At 38.4% G+C, this 18,583-nt stretch overlaps 1 protein-coding gene across 1 annotated transcript in view; it reads left to right on the forward strand.

Moving 5' to 3' along the window:
- The window catches only part of phaf1 (phagosome assembly factor 1), a 75,112-nt gene extending 57,011 nt beyond the window's left edge, over window positions 1–18,101 (forward strand). Inside the window, exons 12-16 of the mRNA XM_060838216.1 lie at window positions 789–832; window positions 4,223–4,275; window positions 7,054–7,112; window positions 10,095–10,167; window positions 10,548–18,101. Coding sequence (XP_060694199.1) covers window positions 789–832; window positions 4,223–4,275; window positions 7,054–7,112; window positions 10,095–10,167; window positions 10,548–10,637 — 319 coding nt within the window. The 3' untranslated portion in view covers window positions 10,638–18,101. The remainder of the gene's footprint in view (window positions 1–788; window positions 833–4,222; window positions 4,276–7,053; window positions 7,113–10,094; window positions 10,168–10,547) is intronic.
- The last annotated feature ends 482 nt before the right edge of the window (window positions 18,102–18,583 follow it).

The following is an 18,583-nucleotide window of genomic DNA, read 5'->3' on the forward strand; positions in this document are numbered from 1 at the left end:
ACTGCAGATTGGTGAGATCTGTGCCTGTTACTATCTTTTGTTCAGTTACTGAACTGTTTTATTAAAATTGAAGTGTGTAGTTTATTTAAATTAATCCAGCTTGGGAGTGGGACACTGAACAACGTGCGATTTTACTATCCACTTGTGCTGCCAAATGTATTGCCAACACTTTCAGCAGATGACAAGTTCATTTAAAGGAATCATAACTTTAGTCCTGAAGATTAAAGCCTATTTGGACTACAACAGTTTTACTGGCACTGTAACTCACTATTGAGTTCATTGTTGAAGCTAGATTCAAAGTTGTTTTTAATTCATTGTCCTGGGCGTCCTACTTTTCTCATTTAGTGTTTCTACGCTCCTTGGAGATTTGCTGTTCAAGTTCCTGCTAAAGAAGAAATTCCTTCTTAAATTATCTCTGAAAATAACATGTTAGTAGAAATATTGCCTTGGAAATAGTACTTTTGTTTCTTAAATCTGGTTCGTGATCAGTCAAAAAATCCCCCTGCAAATTACAAAGCAATGTTCATTAGATTCAAGCAATCCTTCATTCATTTGCAGTTTGTTTGAGCTTAACTTTTTTATTTTTGTATTATATCTGATATTCCAGGTTGGGTTAGGAATCCTTATTCTTAAATGTGAGTTGTGTATAATGAGGTGTTTCAACATCTCTGCAGACATTTTTTGTATGAATCTGATATTGTCTGAGTTATTGAGTTCAGGAGGGGTGAGAATCTCTCCATTCTATGCAGTGAATGACTGTGGGAAATAATTTTAATTTTTTTTCACAGATACCATCGCTGTGATTTCAAGATCCCACTTGCAGTTAAACAAGGTGAGATCCTTTTCTTCTGGAAAATGTTGGAGAAGGTGCATTGCTATATTTGTCAAGTAGGTAATTCCAGAATTCAAGTCAGTTGTCTTTGGAAGAAAAGGTTGAGCTCCATGATTAAATGATCTGCCAAGTGGGGCACCATGTCCAGAGCTAAGAGTGTAGTTGACTGAATAAATGAGCAATTAGTGCTTGGTTTATCTTATTAGTTTAAACAACTTTAAACTCAGCATTCCTTTATAATAGTGTAATTTCACTATTTTGAAAGTTTACTTTTTAAAAAAACATGTTTACTTGTCTGTCTAATTGCTGGAACCTCGTGCTCACCTGCAGAATGTTTCATGGATCCTGTGTATATGCTGCTCCTTTAAACTATGATCCAGAATATGAATGAATTGCAGAGTTCCTAGCTTCACTCACGAAGTAAATGTGGGATTAATTTGATTGTGATAACATGACCCATCTATAGAAGCTGCAAAGGAAGTGGAGAATGCACATTGCCAGAGGAATGCAGAGCACTTGGAATAGAGCGAATGAAAAGTAGGGAGAGGAACAGTTAGATAGGAACACCAACCAACGCATGATTCAATGTTGGTAGACAACAGACTGAATAATCAAATTTAGAGCTCAAGTTTATGGAAGGTGGGAAATGTGAGACTAACTAGGAAATCATTAAAATAGCCCATTCTAAAGGTGTAATAAGCATTGGAGGAGGGTTTCAGCAGTGTATGGAACATTGGAATTGCTGAAAGGGGCAAGAAAAAGGTTCATCAGGATGACTTTCCAAACAGCAATAACTGTACTGTCGACTAATTGAAACTGATATTATTAATGTGTCTGCAGCAGAAAGTATTCATGCCCTGATATAGGGCTAGAGACAGATTGCACAATGGGTAATATAAGGGGTTGTAAGCTCACTTTGAGATCATACAAAAGCCAAGGTTAGGATCATCTTGATACATTACAATTAAATCGGAAGAGGGAGAGGCCCTGGGATGGATTATTTGGGTGAATGCATAACCAGTTGCAGGGTATGCAGTTGCATTTAAAACTGTATTGATCCTTTGAGTAATGTAATTTAAATTGCTGTAGTTATAATACATACAATATTCAGATTGCAGATCTCCATCCTAGTGCTACAGTCAAGTCTCATTGCATCATCTGCATTTGCTGAGTCTTTTAAATAATGCTGTTATGACAGGGCTTCCTCCACCTCTGGTTGTAACATAAAATAAAAATACCAAGATGAACCATTAAATACCTTATCTGTTCAGGCTTTAAACAAAAGATCGGTAGACCAGATTTCTTGAACACAATTACAGTTTTATCGAAACAAAACTTAAGATGCAATATTTAATGAACATGCACAATGGTATGCAAATACGAATAGTTATTTTGTATAAATATCCATTAAAAATGCAAATGCTTGCAGGGGAACAGTGAAGTAAAAACTGATTTCTTGGCACAAATTGTCTTTTCTGACAAAACAATACTTTTCTTTTGGTTAATGGGTTATTGAAGGCAAAAGAATGATGTATAGAATGTTCCAGATTCTGTTGCTGTGATATTTTGGCATGTGGTGAAGTCACGAGCATTTGTGTTGTCTCTGTAGTCATGCAGCCAGTTGGCTCAGAAAATATAATTGATCTTTCTATCAGTTATCAAGAGTTCTGATTTCTAGGAAACCTTTTTTAATAAAAAAAAGCCTCCAGTGTACACAATAGAAGAAGTCATTGAATTTTCTTTCAAAGTATATCCACAAATCTTGTAATGAATTCCGGGTTCCACAGTCCTTCAAACACCTGTCCTACAAAGCGGCTTCATAACAGTACCCACTCCTGTTCAAAGTGCCGTGACTGTTTGTGGATCTTATGTAATTAATTTCATTTGTTTATCACCACTGTGGTTCCTTCTCATAATTTATTTCCTCAGTAGTTAAATTACCATTTTTGGGGGGAAAAAGGATTGTCATTGCCCTATTTTAACATATCTTACCAAATGGGATAGGAGTGAACTGCAGGATCTTTCTTGCAGTGGCAATTATTTGATTTGGTTAAAATAAATAGACATGTCTGTTACGGAGTTGCATAAAATCAAGACATCTTAATAATTTTGTTGAAAATGGGCATCTCTGTCTTTTGTGCATTTTCAGATTCCGTTGAATTTTAATTTTAAGTATTCTTGTAAAGTTAGTTGGAGCTCCGTCCAGTTCCACTTTTACTCTATGCTGCAACAACCAATCTAAATGACCACTTAGCGATATTACTAGTTGGAGTACCTTTGCCCAAAGAGATTTGTTTTTCTTTTTAGCAGTCTTAGCAGATGCTAATTATTATCATAACTTTGGCAGTTTGGTAGTACAAAAACAGGGAATCTTGCTAATGCTTGAAATTAGCTTTGAAATTTCTTCCCAGTGCCACATGTGAACCCACTGCTTACTTTCAGATGTGTGAATCCCTTCTTGAAGTAGTGGGTAGCGACAAGCTGGTTAATTGAAAAAATATCAATGCAACAGAACTCCAATTACTAACTTAAGATATTGATGCAAGATGCCCGATTGAAATGTTCTGTTCTGTTATGTAACACTTCAGTCAACATGTATGCAATCATCACTAATTTCCTTTTACTATCTGAGCCATGTGCTGCACTGATGTTGGAGAGCTTGTCAAATCTTCCACACTGGGAAATAAGGGACATATAGGACAAAGTAAGTCTGTCTTCTAAAGAAGCAAATTTAACTCTCTCCCAGCATCTTAATGTGATGAAATGTGTTGAGTCTAACAGTCAAGAAACAGACCCAGGAGAAAGTGAGGATTGGAGATGGGTGTTCAGTGTGGTGCTGGAAAAGCACAGCAGGTCAAGCAGTATCAGAGGAGCAGGAGAATCAGAAATCCCTGATGAAGGGTTTATGCCTAAAACGTTGATTCTCCTGTTTCTCAGATGCTGCCTGACCTGTGCTTTTCCAGCACCCCACACTCTGCTCAAGGAAAAGGTTTATTAAAAAAAGGTTTCCTAGATTGTACTCATTAAGGCTTCACATAATCAGTGATAGCTGGGTTGTCTGAGTTAATTTGGAAGAACACAGTGCCTGTCTTGTTTATTATTGGATTTGTTTCCACTGTTGCACTGTAAAGGAGCAATGATTAAATGGTAGACTGCATCAAAGTCAATGGCAATCATTTTGTGTATTTCTATTCACATTTGATTGACAATGGTACTTCTCTGCAGCTGGAATCATGAGTGTCAGAAATTCTCAACATCTCTGCTGACATAAATGCATTGCTTAAGATTACTGAGCTTGACCAACTTCATCCTAGCTGCAGCCTAAGTGGCAATCACCATAATTTTCTCTTTAGTTTTTCCTGTTACTGATAATTATGTTTTCATCAATAGATGGCGGTGCTGACGGCCATGCACAAACGTGTACTGTAACCACATACAGCAAGGTGAGGAAATGGCTGTGCAATTTAATTCTTCTCCCCCAACCCCTCATTCCTCCTTGCATATGCTGTCTGTTACGAATTCGAGTGGAATGCTCATTCATCTGTCTTGATTCACATAATGAAAGTTTTAAAAAAAAACACTCTTACAAATTCAATTCTTTCTTTTTCACTACATTCTGCAGACATGTTAAATAGGGGGATACAAATTAATTCTGTACGTAACTTGGTGTCAAACTGGTACAATCAGTTTTTAAGAGCAAATTCTATAAAGGGCCAGTGCTAAGTGCTCTTCAAGACTTTGTTTAGGATTCTACTCCCAAACATTAAGCGTACTCTTGTGGTGCCATGCAAAAGGATACCAGAAATGTGCTCATTACAAATGTGTTTGAGTGCAAGCATCAACAATTGCATTCTGATCAGTTGGTCCCTGGTCTGGATCATGAGGTTATATGACATTCAGGAAACGTGTAGCAAAGATAGGGAATATCTCTGTTCAGTTCCTACAGAGATCTAAATTTGAAAAACGATGGATTTAGAACTCTTGATAGTCTTTGAACATTGCTGCAGAGTCTGCAAGCTTTCAGATTCCTATATGAACACATTTACATAATGGACGTAAATGCACAGGGTCAATAAACCATAATTCAGTTGCTGCTTATTGACATGGTGATGGAGAAATCACATAGCCATATCAACGTAATTAGCTGTTTTTCTGAAGTTGTGATCTTTTGGATCATATAGGATTTGGGATAATTTGTTACCCTGGATTGATGACTGGCCGATGAACAGAAGACAGAGTTGGGATAAATGTTTGATTTTTTGGATGGCAAAGTGTAACTAGTGGGGTGCCAAAGGGTTCAGTCTTGAACTCCAGCTATTTACAATCTACATTAACGACTGGGATACAGGGATAGAAGGCTCTATATCCAAATTTGTGGGTGACAACAAAAAAAGGCAGGACTGTAAATTGCAATGAGGAAATGAGAAACTTATAAATGGATATAGATAGATAGGTTAGGAGAGTGGGTCAAAATGTGACTGATGGTGTTTAACATGGGCATGTGTGAGGTCATGCCATTTTAATCAAAGTAATAGGGAAGTCAACCTATTATCTAAATGCGGAGAGACTTTTTGGGGTGTTTCAGTGCAGAGTGTTCTATGTGTACTCATTCATGAGTCACAGAAAGCTAGCATGCAGGTACAGCAGATAATAAAGAACACAAATGAACTGTTGGCTTTTACAGCTAATGGAATAGAATATAAAGGTAAGGAAGTATTGATGCAACTATACAAGGTATTGGTGAGACTGCACCTGGAGTAGTTTATCCAGTGATCGTCAGCATCAAGAAGGGCAAGAGCTGCAGAAATGAGGCGCCCATCACTACAACAATCCTCCTCCTTCACATTTCAAAATTTTAAATAAATCATAGTTTCTCTTCATTTGGCTCAAATATTTCAAATCCTACCCAAAAGCACTGTGGGAACATCTTCGAATCATATATGTGGCAACACAAGGCTGCTTGCAATACGGGGCAACTAAGGATGATCAAATGCCAGTTTCTAAATAATACCCAAACCCCAGGGATCATTTAGAAATTTAAGGCAGTTTTGAAAGCAAGTAGCACTCAGGTGGAGGGCACATTTTCTCAAAGGTTTGTGGTTTACACTCAGGGCAATTCACAAGCTATACTGAAGTAAAGCAAATTCCATCAATCAACAGTTCACTTGCTAACCAGTCAGCACCCTCTAAACGTATAACTGATGTTTTTCTTTCTTTTTCATATTTCTTCAACATTGATAGATGAAAAACTTAAAGCCTCCTTTCAGTAATGCTCAAAGGTTCTGTCTTGCCAAACAATGAAGACTTCGTTCTAAACTAGGAAAGTAGATGTTTCAACACTGCTGTGCTGCCAAGAATGTACCTTTGTTGTTCTGCAATTCAGAAGTCAAAGGTTACAGCTGTCATGTTCATTTACTTGTTGTGGAGGTCACTTAACTTTTGGAGAAACTGAATTTGATATTTTTGAGAGAGAGACTGGTACTGGTTACCTTTGGGATGAAAAGCTACCTAGTAACAGCCTTTGGATTTTTAAGTTGCAGGTTTTCAAGATCTGAGATGGGGCAGTTGAACTCTGACCCTCAGAAACATGACAAGTAAAGTCAAATCTCCCTTTTTCTCACCTGAGTAGAAGAAAAAAAACAACACTCATCTCAAATGAACATTTAACTTATGCAAAGGTCTCTGTTCAAGTGACCAGCTGCTGAATTGAGAATTATCTGTTGTTCTATGGTTGACAACAGGGTGATTGTCATCAGTGAAAACAAAGGAATTGAGAGAGTCACATCATTCCATTCTAGTGGCTTGGACTCTTGATCCACTGAATTTGTTCTTCTGTCTACTTTTGCACCCATGATAGTTCTGCAAAACTGACAGTCTTATCTGTTTTGTTTGTGAATGAAAGTGTGCATGTTTGGACTTAAAGCCAAATATAGTTTGCATAGAAGTTAATCAATTTTGCACTTATTGAATATGTTTAGTTTTGTTTACTGATGAAGCCTGGGAAGTTTCTTCTGTCCTGGATAGCAGTTAATCAGGCAAATTAATTATTTGGTGACTCAGGGAAAGATTGAGTTGTAGGATTTGAGAATGAAAAGTAACCTTTGCTTTGCCAAGTTCAGGCCTGGTGATGTTGCTTTAATTAAATCTGCTAGTTATTTATAAACATAACAAAGCATTAGTAAACTGTTGACGGTACTGATATTGGTGTTACTATTTTTCAGTGGGATGCAATTCAGGAATTGCTTGGACACCCCATGGAGAAGCCAGTGGTTCTTCACAGGTAGTACATGAGCATATGAATTTAAGTTGTGGCAATAAGGAGGGGGCCAGAGTCTGAGAAGTAACAGGCAACTTGAGAACTGAGGAAATGATTAAAATTAGAACTTACTATCAAGCCTGACTGTCTGTTTTTCATTTGAAACATATGCTTGTAGGTTTACAAGTGTAGTGTAACATCAGGTATTCTTGTGATCATATGAATTATCAGCAAGAGTAGGTCACTTGGCATTGTGACATACTTCACTATTCAACAAGGTCATGATCTGATTGCTTGACATTCCTGCCTCACCCTGAAAATCTTTCATCCTTTGCTTAACAAGAATCTAACCCATCTCCAAATATGTAACGACTCTGCTTCCACTTCCTTTTCAGAAAGGGAGTTCCAAAGATTCAACACCCTCCTTATCTTTGTCTTTAATGGGTAGCTCCTTATTAATAAACAGTCAGCACTAGCTCTAAACTCTCTTGGCACCCCCCCCCCCCCCCCATTATTATTTATCTTTATCAAATTTAGTCATCATACCTTTGGTTTGTTTATCCAAGTGATGTGTATAAATTGTGGAAAAGTGATGTCCTAGCACTCATGTGATGCAAGACTTATCAGGCAGAACATGTCCCTTTCATGCTTTGTTTCTGATTGGCACAGAAAAATTGGTTAACTAATGTTACCACCTCCATCACGTGCTTTTATTTTCTGCAGTAACATTGATGGGGGCATGGAGTACTTTCTGAAATGCTTTCCGGAAATCTAAGTACAGCAGAAGCACTCGTTCCTTTTTATTCACATCACGGTACTTTTTCAAGATGTCCAATAAATTGCTTAAATATTGTTTCCCTATGATAAATTTTGAACTAGAAGTCTTATTATTTCCTCCTTTGAGCAAAGAAACTACATTAGCTATTTTCCAATCTAAAGAAACATTCCCCAAATTGAGGAAGTTTAAAATCAATGCATCAACTATATCTCTCTTGGCACTACTTTTAAAACCAGTCAGCTCACAGCTCAAATAAATTGCTCAGTAGACATCCCTCTGATTATTAATTTTATTACCCCTCTGCTAATTTATGGGATGGGAATTGTAACCTCTATAGTGAAGACTGAAACCTGTTCATATCATCTGACACCTCCTTATTTTCTTTATTAATTCCCCAGACATTCATTCTATAAGACCAGCTCTCATATTGTTTATACTTTGAGTATCTGCTATAGGAACATAGAAATGTTACAGCACAGAAAGAAGCTATTCAATTAATTCTGTTCTGGCTAAATAAATTAGCCACTTAATCCAATCCCCTTTTCCAGCAACTTATCCATCATCTTGCAGATTACAGCACTTCATTTGCAGATCCAGGTAATTTTTTTTTAAACAGTTGAAGGTTTCTGCTTCAATCACCACAATGTGCAGTGAACTCCTTGTGTTCCCTCTAATCCTTCTACCAATCACCTTAAATCTGTGTCACCTGGTAATTGACCACCTCACTAGGTGAAACACTACTTCCCCTGTCCAAGTGGTCTCAGCCCCTCATTATTTTATGCACCTGAATTAAGTCACCACTCACCCTTGGGTAAAATAGCTATTGCAATCTTTCCTCATACCAGCAATTTTTGAGCCTTCATAGCATTCTTGCAAATCTCCTCTGTGCTTCACTCGTGATTATGGAGATTATAATGAATCTGTTCAAATGTTTTATGACACACCTCTGAAACAAGTAGAACTTGAACCCAGACTTAAGGCAGGGGCATTACTTCTGTCAGAAGAGTTCCCTTAAGCATTTGTTTCCTTCCTGTAATGTACGACCATAAGAGGGTGTAAAGTTTCAGCTGTGGCCCAATCAGTGCCTTTTATCAAATTCAATTAAAACAGTAAGATATGATCTCCCTTTAGCATGTTGACTATCCCTGATTAATGTGCCTCTCTAATAGCTGCTAATCCTATCTTCCAATATTCATTCCAGTATTTTGCTGCCCACTTGGGTTAGACTGACTAGCCTATAATGTAACCTGTCCCTCGTACCTTTTTTTGAATAATGTTACAACATTTGCTGACCACCAGTGTTCTGGTATCTCATCTGCATCTAATGAGGTTTGGAAAATGATCCTCAGAGTATCTGCTATTTCCTCTCTAGGTTTCAATTCATCAGTACCCTGGTGTTAGATAATCCTCCAGTGGGTCTCTCCAGTGCTTCCCTTTTCATTATTCTTAATTTATCAAATTGTTTATCCTCCTTTTTAAGTGGAATGTCTGCATATTCCTTCTCCTGTGAAGTGGGACAAAATACCTGTTTAGATCCCAGCGCCTAAGTTGTGCGTGGATATAGAAGATACATTGGACCCAACCCTCCCTCGATGCACTGTTAAAGTATTTTTTTTTAAAAATGCAATGTCACTACCAATGTTTTTGAATCCTTTGTTTTCCTAATTTCTTTTTCACTGCACCCTTGCATTATCTGGTGCTTTAACCTTCTGAAATATTACCTTTTATGAAATTACAATAATCTTTATTTGTTTCTTTTTCTTGCCCAACATACTTCTGAATAACCTGGGATCTTTCGGTTTTGCATTTATCACCTATTTTTTTCTTTGTGTGGACTTGTCTGCACTCTGTAGAATTGACTTTTGAATGCCTTCCACTGCTGTAGCTGTAACCAGTTCACCTTTTTGCTAGCTTCGTAAAGTTGGCCTTATCCTTATTTAGATCTCTGCTCTTCTATCTTTATGCAAAGGGACAATGTTGAATCTAACTGTTTATAATCATAATTTCCAAAATGGTCACTTACTGCACTGCTATCCACCTTTTTGGGAGCTCTTTTTACCTCTCAAGCTAGCTTTGTCTGCACTAATGGATTTGTCTAAAACAAAGGTGCATGATACATATATGGGAAAATGAACAATCATTGAACACAGTGGTTCAATGCTGGAAATGTAGAATTGTTCTGTCATTTGAGTTAAATTAATTTGCTGCTTTTTTTTTTGCTGACGTAGATCCTCTTCAGCAAACAACACAAACCCTTTCGGCTCAACTTTCTGCTTTGGACTGCAGCGCATGATCTTTGAGGTATAGTAAATTGATTTATGATTCCTTGGGTTTTTGAATGGAAATCAGTCCTGTGTTTCTTGCCTCTAACCTTCAGAGGGGTGTGGCTATTGTCAGACTGGAAAGAGGCTTAACTATAATATTCCTTACAGGTAGATAACTACCAACACCAGCCATCAAACCTTATTGGTCGCTAAGTTTGATAGTATGAGGGCAACCAACTTAAAACCATATGCTCAACCCTAAGGAAAAATAAATAGCAAGGGTAACATGGTGTGTGTACCTGTCTCCAGAAACAAGTATGTGTGCAGATTTGTCTCCCATATGTGTACATGCATGTATTTGTGTGTGTATATAAATTTCTCGTATTTGAAGTTTATGTTCCTGTGCTTTCTTTGCAGGTCATGCAGAACAACCACATAGCGTCGGTAACACTTTATGGTCCTCCCAGGCCCAGCAGCCAATCTCGAACCACAGAACTAACCCAGTGAGCCTCTGTTTCAAATGAGACTACCAGGACTCTACCGGTTTAGTACAGTGTGCCTTGATTAGCTGCCACAGTTGTACAGAACAGCATGATCCAGTCAAGACTGCATCCCTGGCCTTACCTGGATTGAGGGGGAGGGGGTTTCTGGTTTGTCACTGGCCTCGTCACTGGTGATTGTCCTTGGCGATGAGGTGTGCAACTCTATGCTTGCATTAAGCCAGTTTCTGTCCTCAAGTGGACAGTGCAGACCAACTGGGTTCTGCCTTGTCATGAGTCTTGTCGAAGTTGAGAAAGCAGGCAGTGGAGCTGCACATACAAGAAGCACAAGTTGTACAAGCCTTGAATGGGCAGTGTTTCAGGTTTCTGTTAATAGGTGTTCCTGTAGTGTTGTGGAACTCCATACACTCATTTCTGTCCCAGCAGAGTATGCAGAGGCAGAAGTTTGTCCATGTGTTCAGGCGCAGCCTATCTCTAGCTTAGACAGTAGCACGTTTTTATAGAAATGGTTATATCATTTGCACTACATACACTTTAATTACTTGATGTGTTTTATCCACTGAGGAGTGTCAGGGTATAGTGCCAGCTAATTGGGTAAGACTGGGGCGTGGAGAGGAGTCCAGTCCATGCACGCAGCCGGTCCCGCTACTCGGGAATTTGGGGGGGAGGGGGGCGCGGGCAGCAGTGATGATTTATTCATTTCACCGCACTATATTGGGTTGAAATGCAATCTTCTGCCATGTCTTGAATTGCATGTTGTTAATTTGATGCCAAAGACATATCTTCAATGCGCTTACTTTCCTCATCTCTGTGCTTTTTCCCCATGATGGGACTGCACACCCAAGCACGTCATTGGCCATTGACAGGTTTTAGTCAGCAGCAGAGATTGGACACTGCACACAAGCAGTGTGGAGTCTCTGCTCTTCACAGTATTCACAAGAGGTCTGTTCATAGGAAGATGTGAAGCTACTTGGACTGTTCCCTCATCAAAATATTGAGAGCTTAGTGCTTTTCCTTTTTTAATTAAAACTCTTTTAGCCATCACTCATTTTTACATTGTACATTGTAGCAACTTGTAATTAATAGACAAATTTTGTGTTTACACTGTGTATAAATCTGTAAATAATGCATTTTGTAATTTTAACAATGTACAGGGAGTGCCTGTATAGTTTAATGGTGAACAATGAGAAGGATGTATTTTGAATTGTGATCAATGTTTTGACTCTGGACCAGTAGCAGGGATGTGTGATGTGTGTTATGGTGATACTTTGCATTCTGTCTTCCTGTAAACTGTGAGATTGCAAACTGTTGTATCCAACACACGTGGATGTTGTTTAAAGACTATGTTACCGTTTACTTTGAAACTGAAAGCTGTTCTCTTGTAGCTGTTGATCCTTAACTAAACCTGCTTAGTTTAGTGTTTATTCCTGTGCTCTATGCTTACATGGGAATTATTTCTGCCTCTTCATTCATTTTTCTTTCTGCACAATCCTCTGACTTTTGTTTTAAAAAAAGAAAAGGAAAAAAATGCACATTTTAAGAGCATGTATTCTGCCTCGTGAATAAAACTGACTCCAGTTCACTGTTTGAGATAATTGAATTTGACTGCTTTTTTTTGGGAGTGTGAAGGCTGGGTGGAGAGGGGCTCAGTGAGGAATAATTACCCCATTTTCTAGCAGAGCCTGCACATGGGATATCACTTCTTGAGATCTGGGCTTACTGTGCAAGAGTTTCTTTTCATTGCCTGGAAATAGCAGAATATTTGACTTCCTTTTAAAACCAATTTGAGGGCTTGGGTGGGACTCAAAATTTCAGCCAGGATAGGAATGATGATTGCGGAGAAGTTAATGTGAGACGCAGTGTAGTGGTTAGTTTTGGTGTTTAGAGGCAAGTAGATGGGAGACCAGCATGGAGAAAGTTAGGGTAACTAGGTGCTAGAGAAAAGTGTAACTGTGTATTTTTACAATACTGGAGTGCGATAAGGTTGGAGGTAATCCTGGTGACTGGCACATGGAATTTAATGCTCTCCCCTGGGATAAGTAGGATGACAAGATTTTGTCTAACTTATCACAACCTGAGTGAAAGCTGAAAGTGGGATTGGCATTTCACAGTTGCTGGAAAAACAATGGCACAAATCTAATTGGGCAAAATTTTAAATAATTCATTTCCTTTTGCAGTAAGATTGCCTGACTAGTTATGAGTTAACAATACTGGTGTAGAACAGAGTGCTATTTCTATGGTGTACACCCGTAAGGAAGCTAGCATCCTGTCTTTAAATGGTCAGTAAGATCCAGTAATAGGTGAAAAGGGAATGGTCAAAACTAAGTTCTTGAATTTGAAGTGAAAGTGCAGAGGTGAACATAATTAAAATATGCCAACTATGCTAACAAAGATGTGGAATCATGAAAGAATGACCCCCATTGCATCTATACTGAGCAAGAGGAGAATATTTATTTGTGCTGACTGTGCTAAACGTGGTTAAAGAGAGATACATAATTGTATTTGTAGTCGAGTATTTTTGGGTAGGATGGTCCCACTAGTGAAAGCTGAGTCAAGCTAGTGAAAAGTGTGACAGAAAACTTGCTCGTGGTTGACTGAGTCTGTCTTAATGGTAGGAGGAAAAGTAGGCTCAAATGCATGTGGACGTTGAGGGAGTCAATGGAGCTGGCAAAGGAATCATAAATGTAAAGTATATATAGACAGGGCCAGTGACTCAATATAAAGAAAGCTTGACTATGGAACAGTGGCTAAAATGCTTAGCAGTGATAATGCTTAGACATGGAAAAGTGACGATGCTAGACATTAAAATGAGTTAACTATGCCAATATCGTGAGGATGTCTCTGAAGCACAAATTAAATGTTTAGAGATTCTCTTCTTTTATATATTTCATAATCTACAAGCTCTACATCCATTTGCAACCTACCTTTCTTCCTTCGTCAAACCAGACTAAAGTCAATCTTGATCAAGTTCATGATCTCCTCTTGCTTCTCCCTTGGCATTAGCCAACATGTAACAAGCCTGGAGCGAGAGGGGATAGAATTCTACATGTGGTCTAAGAAAATGAAGCTGGGCAAGTAGATAAATTTGCAGTACATGACCACTTTGAAGATGGTGAAAATAATTAGATCTAGCATTGTTATGGAAAGAAATAAAGAACAAGAATAAAAGTTCTAAATTGTGGGTGGGTGAGGATTTTGAAGCTGAGGGTGATCTGGCAAATATAGACTTGATACAGCTACTTGAAGGAAAATTGTTGACAAACCAGTGGGAAGCAATCAAAAGCCAGGTTCTGTGATCACACTGTAGACTTGTACCCACAGAAAAGACTGGCACTGCCAAATTTCGAGCCTCATGATTATCCAGAAGCATACAGGATGAGGTAAACAAAGAGGGGAAGAAAAATGCTGTTCAAAGTATGGGGTGAGTGACATTTAAGGGAGATTTGGAATACAAGGAAATGATATGCCCATATTGGCAGGTACATTCATGGGGAGCCCCAAGATGCTGCCTCAGTACACGAAGAGCAGGAGGATAACTAAGTAGGGCCCATCACTGATTTACAATATGAGTTAGCTGTGCAAGATGTGGACTGGGTTCTTGATTATGTTGTTTCTAGCCTCATAAAGAGGGATGATGCATACTTTCTTGTGAAAGGACAGTGTGAAATAATAGGTACAATCAGCATACTGTGAAGGAAAAGTACGGGCGGCACTGATATCCATGAAGCTGGATAAATCATTAGGGCTGGATACACAGAAAGGAGGAAATAATGGTGTTCTTAACATCCTTTTTTCAAATCTCACTATATGGAGATGAGGTACTAGAAGATTAGAGGTCTATGAATGTTGTACAATTGTTTAAAAATGGTGCAAGGAATAGGCCATGTAAATGTACATAACAATCACCTGTTAGATGCAGGAATCGCTATTTGACTCCTTAAATAATGGAGTAGGTTTAAGATTCAGGCTGATCTGATTATAACTTCCACTGCATGTCCTCTCCTCCACCTTTATTCCCCTTGATCACCAAGAATCTATCAGGCTCTGCCTTAAAGATGTTCAAAGACTTTACTTTCTTTGCCTTTCGAGGACAAAATTTCCAAAGGTATTCATTCAAGCCTTAAGAAAAAATACTTATTCTCTGTCTTAAATGAGCACCCTCTTTATATTAAGACCTCTAATTCTAGATTATCCAAACAGGAACCAATTACAACAAATAATTAGAGACTGGCAAATTATTATTAGAATCAGTTCTGAGATATTGGGGAAACTGCCATGTAGAAAGCTATGAATTAATCAAGGACATTGACCGTTTTACTCAGGGAATGTAGGGTTTAACTAAGGTTTTAATTTTTTTTTGAGGAAGTAATGAGGATTAATGAGCAAAGTGCAGTGGATGTTGTCCTATGGATTTTAGTATGGCATCTGAGAAGGATCCACATGGCACTCAGGTCAGAAATGTGAAAATCCATAAGATACAAAAGAATGTGGCGAGTTGAGTCTATAATTAGCTAATTGAAGAGAAACCGGTTTCTGGTGAAGAATGAAAATGACTTTCTATTTGCAAAATTAATGGTGCTCCAAAAGACTGGCAATCACAGCTGGTCAGGCAGCATCTGTGGCAAGACTGCAAGGTAATGATTTAAGACTAGATGACTCTTCAGAACTCTAATGAAGCATAATCTAGAGTCGAAATGTTAGCTTGCTGTCTCTTGGATGCTGCCTGGACTGCTGTAATTTCCAACGTATTTTTGTTGTTTTCAGTACAGATTCGCACATCTGCAGTAATTTGCTCCTAATTTGAGCTCCAAATGGTTCTGGGTTTTCACTTCTTGTATGTAGTGATTTGGACTTAAATGTGGGAAGCCTGATTGGGAACTCAGCAGATGACTGAAAAATTGGCTGTGTAATTGATTGTGACGGTCCATAGTCATGGAAACAGACCTTTCGGTCCAACCAGTCTATAATGACTATTTATCCCAAACCTCAGCTGGGCCCACCTGCCTGCTTCTGGCCCATGTCCCTCCAAACATTTCTTATTTGTGTACGTATCCATTGTAACTGTACCCGCATCAATGACTTCCTCTGGAGGTTCATTCAATACACCAACCACTCTAAAAAGACATGCTGAGCAATTATCTTTGACAAAGTCTTTCTCCTGTCATCTTTAAAACTATTCCCCTTAGTCTTGAAATCCCCCACCTAGGGAAAAGACACATGCAGTTCACCTTATCTGTACTCCTCATGATATTATAAACCTCTAAGTTCACACCTCAACCACCTATGCTCCAATGACTCATAATAATTTTCCTTGTAACTCAAATCTTTCATTCCCAGCAACATCTGGAAAATCTTTTCTGAGCCCTCTTTAGCTTAACAATATCCTTACTAAAACAGGGTGACCAGAACCGGACAGTCTCCAGAAGAGGCCTCATCAACATCCTGTACAACCTCAACATAACATTCCAATGCTTATTTAAAGGTCAGAGCAATGAAGGCAAGTGTGCTAAATAAATAAATAAACTAAGAAAATAACTGTCAACTCCAGAATGATATCAATGGTTTGGATGAGTAGGCAAAAACATAGCAAATAGAATTCAATCTGCAGAAGTGCAAGGTAATACATTTGGGACAAACAATGGTGGTGGTGTCTCTGAAATTTACTGCCTGGTTTGATGGTAGAGGCCTTCAGCCTGTTTAGAAGGAACTTGGATCTGTACCTGTAGTACTGTAACCTGTATGGCTATGGGTCAGGTGCTGGAAATTGGGATCAGAATAGGCTAGTTTTTTTTTCAGTCTCAGCCGGTACAGACCTGACTGTCTGTGCGATCTTTCTATGCTGTAACTTTTCTGTAATTCTATACTACAAGCTTTACAGCTTCTTGCATCTGACTTTCACCGTTTCTGGCCATTAACATGTAACTCCTTCTCTGATTTTACTATGCATTCAAGCGCAAGCTAAATGGAAAATGATTGACACAAGCAGGCACTGTAATATGCACAGATATAGAAACCGTTTCGGGCTATTCATTGTGATCTTGTTGTATGAGAATGGCATGTCTGCATTAAAATGGTCACTCTTCAAAATTGATACTTTATGAATTGGGGCATCATAATCAATACAAATCATTCCTAACAAAAGATATTTAGCCTTTTTTGACTGTTCTTGATGTTAGCAAACAAAATAATTTGAGTTACTTGTTGCCCTCCCATATTTTAAAAATTGTGAAATCCAAAATTCCTCTGTTAATGTTTTATTATGAACTAATTGTTTGAGATTCAGGCTGGCCCCTTAAGTTACTTCAGGCATATGTGTAACATAATTTAACCTGCTGACAACCTGAAACACATTAGTTGCATGTGGTAGAAGATTTAAAGGATACATTGGTCCCAAATCTGCCTCTGTTCACCATCAGGCCAGGCAACAAGATTTGCAACAAACAAAAAAAATTAATGGAGAGAAAGCAGAATTAACATTGAGTCCAGCAAATCACTGCGCTCGAAACTTCAACTCTACTTTCTCTCCATCAATGCTGCCAGAGTTGCTGAGATTCTCCAGCAGTTTCTGTTTTTGTTCAGATTTTCAGCATCCACTGTTCATTTTAAGATTTGCACCAAGTCCTTTCTTCCAGAGAGATAACTTAACAAATAATAATCAAATTACAGGCACTTTCATTTGTGCAATTGGCAATTATAGGATAATTCATGGCAGACTTTGAATAGTTGGCCCAATGTGTAAGGGCAGGCTATCCTCCATTTGTGCCAAATGTGATTGAGATGGTTTCAAAACCTGTACTTACTGAGATTGACCCTGACTGAAACAGATCAGATCCAAGTATCTGGGGATGAAGTTTATTTATTGGGTTTTCTGATTATGACAGAAGATTTGAGAAATTAGCATATGCTTTTGGTTACTAAAATAACAGGCTAGTTAGGAGGAATAAACAGGCTGCGATTAGAATTCACAGCCTGTGGTCAGAACAACTGTTCGAAAAGTTGTTTCTTTCCAGCAGGAAGAAACACAGAGGCTCTCCATGAAGCAGTGTGTGTCCGCTAATTGAAAGGACTGAAACAATGGCTTATGGCAGAGCTGACCATACTGTTCTAAGACGGTGTTGAGTGCTCAGATGAAGGGGACTTCAGGGAGCAATACAGTCAGAACTGTTGAGGGAGAGATTCCACCAACGTATACCTTGGTGGTAATTTTATCTGTGGATAGGAGATGAAGTAAAGCAGTTGTTGGAAGCTGCTTCAGAATCAGACCTTATGTGAAGAGCAATTGAGCTTTAGAGGAGAACTGGGATAGACAGTAGGACTGCAAATGGTGCCATGTGGATGCTAAGAGTGCTGCCTTTGTTGCATTAGCTATTTAAATTGTAATTTGTAATTTATAATTTATAATATATAATTTCCTTGATAAAAATGTTCACTTTTGACTTTGTTGTTGGAATAAAAGCATTTTAAAAAGTGATTTCTTGTCCATTGACGACTTCTGTTGGAGTTATTTAAGAGGTTCAGTTCTTTCACATTATTGGTCTCCAGTGGGATCCTAACAAAAGATGTACTGGATGGCTTGCAAGTACAGAATGTCCAAAGAGCAGGCAGATCAGAAAGCCTGCTGTGTAGGAGCTCAGATAATGCTACTGCTACATTTATATAAAACCCAAGGTGTTTTATATGTCATCTAATCTCACTTCCTCAAAAAGCAGTCTCTTTCCTAGCTCCCGACAAAGTTCTGGGATATACCTGGTCAGGTCCTAGGGATTAATCTACTTTAATGCATTTTAAGACCTCTAGCACCTCCTCTTCTGGAATATGAACTCTTCATGACATCGTTATTTTTATTATTATTTCTCAAAGCTCCCTAGCTTCCATGTCCTCCTCCACAGTAAATACTGATGCAAATTATTAGTTTAGTATCTCACCCATCTCCTGTCGTTGCACACATAGATG

Source organism: Hemiscyllium ocellatum, chromosome 17 (assembly GCF_020745735.1).
Source record: "Hemiscyllium ocellatum isolate sHemOce1 chromosome 17, sHemOce1.pat.X.cur, whole genome shotgun sequence".
Classification (NCBI taxonomy): Eukaryota; Metazoa; Chordata; class Chondrichthyes; order Orectolobiformes; family Hemiscylliidae; genus Hemiscyllium; species Hemiscyllium ocellatum.